General features: G+C 40.8%; 1 protein-coding gene across 1 annotated transcript; it reads right to left on the reverse strand.

Annotated features, from left to right (window-relative positions):
* LOC123080712 (WAT1-related protein At5g64700) lies at positions 1–7,675 on the reverse strand. The gene is made up of 9 exons (XM_044503648.1): positions 7,356–7,675; positions 6,184–6,358; positions 6,028–6,090; positions 5,402–5,518; positions 4,334–4,571; positions 3,263–3,421; positions 1,672–1,823; positions 1,460–1,551; positions 1–323 (listed from the first exon to the last, which is right to left on the reverse strand). The coding sequence occupies exons 1-9, from the start codon at positions 7,633–7,635 to the stop codon at positions 187–189; spliced, it is 1,413 nt and encodes a 470-aa protein (XP_044359583.1). The 5' UTR covers positions 7,636–7,675; the 3' UTR covers positions 1–186.
* Positions 7,676–7,990: the final 315 nt, after the last annotated feature.

The raw sequence follows: 7,990 nt of genomic DNA on the forward strand, positions 1-7,990 counted from the left end.
TAAAATATCTAATTCAGCTATATATTGAACCGATTATCATATCCGATGGCTTACCGTTGGCTGGGCAATGCGTGGCAAGCCACACCCCTATCTAGTACTGATGTATGGGCGAATGTATTTTAGAATCTTAGACCCAGATAGATCAAGACAAAAAAACAACTAGTAGCTACCATGATTACAACCACTTCACTTGGAGACCCCTGCGTCCAGCTCCTCGTCAAGCTGGATAACGGAGCTCTCTAACAGCACAGGGTGTGGCCTCTCCTCAGTCGTCACACCAACACCAGACCGCTGAATCTCTTTGTCCTCCTCCTTTTGCATCCCTGCATAATGTTTTATAAAGGAACACAGAACATATCATTAGTTGTTTGATCAAGGCAAGTCAAGCTGCCAAGTAACCAATTCATCCCCTTATTCCCAAGTTCTTATTAGATTGTTTGCCAACTTCAATTGAAGTCCAGGAAAATTCCATCAGCAAGCAACTTAATAAGCTTACACTCAAAATTCAAAACAGGCACGGATTTTAAGCTTCCACGCGAATCTGAGATTCCAACTACATGCAAATAGGGATAAACTCGAATGTGCCGAGCAATCCAGTAGAAATATTGCAGAAATTTTATAGACCTATCTCCCGCTCCCACAATGATAATACTCGCTGCACTCCACATGTACTTGGCAGAAGGACAGTAAAAATGCAATCGCAGAACATAAAATGCAAATCCCCCAGCCATCCCTGTTTCTCATGTTATCCTTAGTTGCTATGGCATTAAGCCAAATCAACCACAACAAAATGGTTTTCAAGCAGGGAATTATGTTTTCCACAAGTGCTTATAGGGCCTGTTCACCCAACATGCCGCAAGGTTATTACAAAAATGCAACATTGTATTTTCCAGGATTGTTCAATATAGGAGCAGTCAAAAGCAGATCACATACTGATCATGTAGACCTTCATCTAGACACCTCCCTATGTTAACATGCCAATTATAGCATTTGCTTCAGGTACAGATGGAATATAACACCGGAAATTGCAACTTGAAAGGAACTAAACCACACATATCATCCCAAAAACAAGTTTTCTACTCACTTCACTACAACCCACCTCCAACCACAAACGTAAAGTTTTTTCACTTTCAACTCAGCCCAACAAGTGGAATCACTTTGCTTGTGTTTAAGGAAGCTTGGAGCCCTCTGGTGTACTTGGCCGTAACTAACTTTTGCCACATACCGTCAACATTCTCTAGTTTCTACCACCACTTACACAAAAAAAATTACTATTAATCTTATACAAAATTTTAATCCCAAAGCCACCTTCATTTTTAGGTCGACAGAAAATCTTCCATTTAATCATACAGTACTTTTTTTTAAGAATCTCCCCTTTGCCAAAACAATGTTCTCCTAGTCTTATCTGAATTTTCAATCAGTCTTAGGCAACCCTGTCATATACGGTACATATACAGACCTGTAACCGATGCCGTCTTCGCGTGTTGTTCATTGGCCTTTCCATAGAGGTATATGTATAGACCTCCTATAACTAGAGCACTACCCATCAAGCTGTCATAAAATAGAGAATTGTAAATGTTACAAAGAGTATGTAACTATGCAGAAGGTATATGTAAAAGAACCAATCTCTTTTTTAATATCTGTGTTTCCAGGAAATGATGTATAATTTACCTCCCAACTGTGAGGCTTTCTCCTAGCAACAGCGTTCCTAGAACTATGATGAAGATCGTCGATAAGGTGCTGAACATGGCTGGAAAAACTGGCCCCCGCTTTTCAACAGCATATAAGTTCAGCCAATACTTGGCCGCTGTGCCAAGTGCAGCCTACGGATTCAAACCACAGGCAATTGCGTTAATTCATTGTCAATTCACTTAAATTGATTTAATAACACACAAAGAAATGTTTTGAATATTTCAAAGCTAAAAGTAATGCTTTCATAGTTCTCAAACATTAGCCTTTTGTCATATAATACACCTACTTCACAGAGTGGCGGAGCTTAGTGTAGACCAAGGGGGGGCATGCCCCCCAACCCCTAATTTTGGCATTCATTGAAGAGAATGCCAGCTTTTAGGCCAAATTAGTGTTTCAACGAGTGATTAGCCCCTCCTGGCCTACTAATTTCTTCCCCTTGAGTCATGCCCCCCTCGTAAATTTTGCTCAAGCTCCGGCACTGACTTCATAGATCTACTTTATTAGGTTAACAAAGATTGGTTCCGTGAAAGCCAGGAGGGAATGGAAACCGGAAAAAATCGGTGGAGGGTGGGAGGTTGGACGAAGGGGTGGTGGGGAGGAAAGTGAAAGATGGAACCTTAGGTTCTTTTTTAGTAGAGAAGAGATGGACGAGAGATAGATATAGAGAAGACAAAAGATGTTTTTTTAGAAACCGTGAATCCCTAAATCTGATACATGGTCAATCATGACTATTGCTAGCTTAGCCGCATCAAGATGATTGCATTTTTTTAAATAAAGGATGGATTTTATTGACTCAATATGAAGCATCAAGATGATTGCATGTCTGCCTAAAAAATGCATTGTGTGTCTATCCGTACATGTACCATTTTTTTGAGGGAACCGTACATGTACCATTTTGTGTATGCATACAAGTGACAAAGTGAATTGCAGAAACTATCGTTATTAAAGGCTAGGGTTGCAAGAACCACACTTCTACTGATTTGTGCCAAAAACCACTAACTTTGGACCGAATTTTTTGTTAAAAAAACACTAGTTGGCGTCTTTGGCCCATCTGATGATGATTATAACAAGTGGGCCCACAAAAGCTGACATGACATAATTGTTCATGAGGACATCGTTAGACAGGAAATTTGTATATATTTATGAAACAACCCTTGTAGTTTACAGGGACACCCTCATCAAAAACGGGCGGCGGCGGCTCGTTTCAGATACGTTGGAAGGTCAACTGGAGCCGGCCGCCATAGCAACTAAGAATAACATGAAGCACGGGTCAAGCACGGCTCGCAAGCACAACTTAGCATATGTGGACGAACATAGTGATTTGTTTGTCTCTTGTTTTATAATAAAATAATAGTTTAATACTGATGTACTCCAATGAACTAAATCTAAATCATGGCCGAAATATTCTTAGCACTGAAGCACAGGTCAAGAATAAAAGTGCAAAAATACAACAGTGAATGTCTCGATGGACAATAAGGGTCGACAATGCCAGATCCACTTGGAGCCCGTTTTGATAATTTACACAATCTTTGGACAAATAAAATCAATACATTCTGAAAAAAAGACTTACTGAGTAGACAATGGTTAGTAGTTGAATGTTCCATCCTATTTGCCAGGCAAGTTTGTGCCTGCTCATAATTATTCCGATGGCGAAAGTTTGCACACCACCCAGAACACAGGTCAGCACAGAGGACCAATGTTTCCATGGATACACCTTCAAAACTTTCACCTGAATTATCAACATTTATGCTTATCAGTTGTTAAAATTACACATCTAAGAACAAGAATAAAATACTGAATTATGATATGCTTCTTATGGGAAAAAAAATACACACTGGCCTTAGTCCAGAAAACACCAGCTTTGTTCCAAATGGAGAACAGAAGGCTCCGATTGTGGTTAGTAGTTGCTCAACAGCAGTGAGAATTTCAAGATGTATCTGCAACTAACTTATGTACTTACGGTCTTTATCATACAATACGAGGTGTAAATAATCAGAAAGAGTATGGTCATAGGCACAGGATTTGACAGACCAATCTAATTCGTCGATTTGTTAACAGCATGGACATAGGTACGTCTTGTGGTATTTCGATGACTTGACTAGTCAGTTATAATGGATGTTCTAAAAGTTGGCCTATTAGGACTGGACAGGTGGTTTTCTGCCAACAGTATATCCTTATAATCAGCTGGCAAGCCTTGTGACTAGCCAATTAGGCTGGATAATTACAGACAGGTGGGAGGTGGATTGAAATTTCCTGGCTGTACACAATGTTTTGTTCAACGATGCCATGTTCATGCAGTAGCCAGATATCCTGATTGATAAATGATGATACTAATGTAACTACAAAGGTTCATTTTCAGGACATGATAACACATCCATCATGCTAGAATCAAGACATTTTCCCACCTTCCATATATAGTTGAGCAAAACTTTGGGAGCCCTTTCTTGTATTTTCTCTTTGTTACTATGCTTGAATGTCTTTTGGTGATCAAGACAAAACAAACCTATTGTTTGTCCGCACTATGCTTGAATGCCAATTATTGGTATCAACCTATATTCACGATCTTATTATGTTGTTGCATACATCTACTGGTGATAGGTTACCAGAAGTATTTTAATTTACATGATATTACCGAACAAACCTGTATAGGGTACCAAAGTGCATAGCTGCTGAAAGCACCAAACAAAATCAAGGTGCCCCTCAAATGATGCTTTCCAGCAGCTCCATTAGAATCTTTTGGGGTCACTCTTATAATTGGAGACCAGAGATGCAACTCTTTTCCTTTGTAAAGACTTATTAGTAGAGCCCCACCAAAACAAACCAATGCTCCAATCACTTTCGCACTGCCGTCCTTGGACTTTACGCGCAACTTCTCCATGCTGCAAAATGCAGTTCACTTCTTTTAATCTGTAATATGATACGTGACTGAACTATACTATTCATTCTGTGCATTAGTTCGTATGTACACATGTAAAATCATATCCCGCGGTTATTTTGTTGTGTTTAGGTGGTTCTAATTTACTGACTGTCTATCACATATTTACTTGTAACCATAATAAAGAAATGCTGTTAATTAGAAAAATTATTACACAAGCTTCAGAAATACTTATTCTTTCAGTATTTAGTATGTCGTTGAAGCAAATTATTTTTACCGTTCAAATAATGATGTTGATACCAGGAGAATAACATGTTATTTCTTCAAACATGTTAGTGATTGTAAAGTATTGAATTATTGTATATATTGGCTATACAAATTTAATACTAATATAATAAAGTTTTAATTTTTACTCAGACTGTTCGTAGTACTAATGAAAGCAACTAGAGGTTCACTGACGTGTGTATGCATATGTTTATTTAGTTTAAGATGGTATCATTTCTTTTACATGTTTAAGGTAATATAATTTTAGCTCATTTTCTCAGAAGGTTCTTATAACGTTTGAGCATATATTTATAATTTTATTAGGTTTATGAAAACATGAAGATGTGGGGCTTGTACTTTGTAAAGCAGCAGTATCGTAATTACATAGATATCATTCAGTACCAACATTTGGCTAACTTACTGAAAGCAAAACAATTTTCCATTTGAATATCAGCTACTAGAAAAAAATACGATCAAAACAAAATTGTTAAAAATTCTATAGAATATCCACATGTAGCACTGGTTCTTTCCAATTCTAGACTTTTATGTTAAGAGGAAAGACTGTTTTACCCAAGAATTATGGACAAGATAAAGGTGAAAAGTGGAGTCAAACTTGAGAAGATCACAGCATAGGAGGCAGGTGTGTCCCGTAATCCATAGTAGTACAAAGCCATGGGCAACGAATATCTGTAGGAATTAAATATATCATCAATAAATTCATCTTCTATCTTAATCATGTACATAAACCCAAGTCCAATATATTGCATCACATATTCAGTCTAATTGAATCTCACAAAACTGACTAATCAGAAATCATGCATCTTACATCTTAATTAAGTTTAAAATTAATCAAACAATACACAAGAAATGTTTGATGAGTCTGGTAAGCAAGTTTTTAATTTATAATTTTGGGGAGATTTCGATGAAAAATTGCCAGCAAAAAGGTTTGAGGACTCCTCAAGTTGAGTTTATGTTTTGCATGGAGGTGTGTTGACGACTGAACTAATTGGAGACCGCCTGGTTCATTATCAGATCGGCATACCAAAAATTGAATAAAATAGATATATACCTCATCGTCAATTCGACTCACTGAGAATGATGGGGATCAGGGACAAAAACATATATGAACTCCAGTACACCAAAAACTGATTATTTGTGCAAAGGAAGGTTTTTAGGATAGTAGATGAACTGTATACCCGATAAAAGCATTGATGAAGAGCCACCCAAGAGTCTTCATATCCAATTCCCTCCACTTCCCACTGCAGACATGTCATTTGGTTGAGCCAATTTTAGCAAATATAGTAGCTCGTTTCCATAAGATATAAACTGAATAGAAAAATGGTCTAACGTACCTTTCGAAGAATAGAGCAAACGGCATGATGAAAATAGCGGCCAGAATACTTCGATAACATAGCAAGGAGAAGACAAACATGCCACCATCAAGTGCGACCTTGCCTAGAAGTATAGTCCCTGTGTTGAACAGCTCCACAAGAATCACGCACAGAGCCGGTTTCCATCTGCTGCTTCCTGTGTGACAGACGATCCATTTCACTAGAAGTATTTCCCCGAAGCAAAACAAAAAGTTGATAACCAAATTTCAAACTTGTAAAATGCATCCATTATATTAGATGAGGACTGCAACGTCCACTTGCTTATTCTCCTCCCAAATTCCTATTATTACCCTTTTTTCATCTTCTCTTTTAAACTTTTGATAAAATAAACTTTGACAAATTCATGATTTTGAGAAGAAAAAATCGCAACCCTAGGATTCACAAATCGTACAAACAAACTTTTCACCAAATTCACTATATAGCTTTCAGAATCTTATTAAAAACTTTGGAAGAACATCTGAAATCATTCACAATAAAAGAAAGAGGCATGTTTCTCGCAAAGAAAGAAAGAAAGAAAGAGAGGCAGGTAATTTTGTGATGGAGAAAGAGATTATTGATGGCGGAGGCCTCGAGTCATGGACTCATGGTCACGGTCACTGGCGGAAGCCTCCCGTGGCGGTGGGTAGCCTGCCATACCTTAACCGGGTGCAAAAATTAAAAAAATTGTGTATGTATGCATCGCGTCTCCCTGGACGCTGGGTCGCTGGCTGGCTACGCTAATTAGTGTCGCCAAGAAAATCGCTCAAGACCTGGAGAAAATAAGCCATCAGATGGGCCACGAGCTGCTGCACGAGACGCATCGCACTTTGCACGCACAGGTCGTTAAAAAAAAGGTCGTTCACGAGCCAGATCGAAACGAGACGCGCAGACGACCCATTCGACGGCGGCCATCCCAAGTTCCAACTCCCAAACCTAGCACGGCGGCGGCGGCTGGCCAGGAGCAAGGAGGGCGGGGCGGTCGACGGCGGGGTGTCAGACCCAGCAGGAGGCCGGGCGCACTGCCCAGCCAGCGGCGCGCGGCTGAGGGTGGAGGCTAGCGGGCGGCGGCAACGAGCGACGACGGCGCAGCCGCGCAGACTCACGGTCACGGTCTTTACCACGAAATGAACGGGCGATCGATCATAGGTACGTACCTTGGACCTCCACGGTGGTGGCCGTGTCCGTGTCCGTGTCCGTGTCCTGGCTTGGGAAGGCGCATACTTTGTTCGCATTTGCAGCAGCACTACGGCTGACTACGCCTCGCTGGTTCTCAGCATATCCCGGCGCGGCCGTGTCCTCGCCTGGGTTCGGAGAGCGCAAGCCGCCGGTGATGCAGGGAAGCCGGCGCGAGTTGGCAGGGTGAGCGGAGGAGACGGGCAGCGCACTCTTCATCTCCGAGGGCATGTGAGTTGTTGCGATGCTTCGGCAGTGCATTCGGGAGTGATCCCATTTTATAGAGACATCTTGTTAAGCCCTTGCCCTTGGGTTCGGCTTTGTTTCCTACGCGTCCTGGGTACGTGTTGGCTAATGGAGTATATATGTGTTGTAAATATCTGTACGTGCGTGTGATGTAACAACCTGAAACCAGCCGATCCTATATATTCTCTAGGGATAATAGCTCAGATACGGGCGTGTGCATGCACCTGCGCGTGCGACCCCCCTCTCTTCCTTGTCTGCTCGCTGTATATGTAAACGGTGCATCAGTGAATACATGTGCGTGACTACTATTCATCCTTGAGCTTGGTAACCAGAGTCACCAACGGCCGGCGCCGGGGCGAGCCAAATTATT

The sequence above is a fragment of the Triticum aestivum genome, chromosome 3D, assembly GCF_018294505.1.
Source record: "Triticum aestivum cultivar Chinese Spring chromosome 3D, IWGSC CS RefSeq v2.1, whole genome shotgun sequence".
In the NCBI taxonomy this organism is placed as follows: domain Eukaryota; kingdom Viridiplantae; phylum Streptophyta; class Magnoliopsida; order Poales; family Poaceae; genus Triticum; species Triticum aestivum.

What these genes read in the sequence shown, in the direction of transcription:
- LOC123080712 (XM_044503648.1), bottom strand. Translation starts at nt 7,635, where the DNA reads ATGCACTGCCGAAGCATCGCAACAACTCACATGCCCTCGGAGATGAAG. An exon ending in CACCACCGTGGAGGTCCAAG is followed by an intron (nt 6,359 to 7,355) that starts GTACGTACCTAT and finishes TCTGTCACACAG; the next exon opens with GAAGCAGCAGATGGAAACCG. An exon ending in TACTAACCATTGTCTACTCA is followed by an intron (nt 1,824 to 3,262) that starts GTAAGTCTTTTT and finishes TTGAATCCGTAG; the next exon opens with GCTGCACTTGGCACAGCGGC.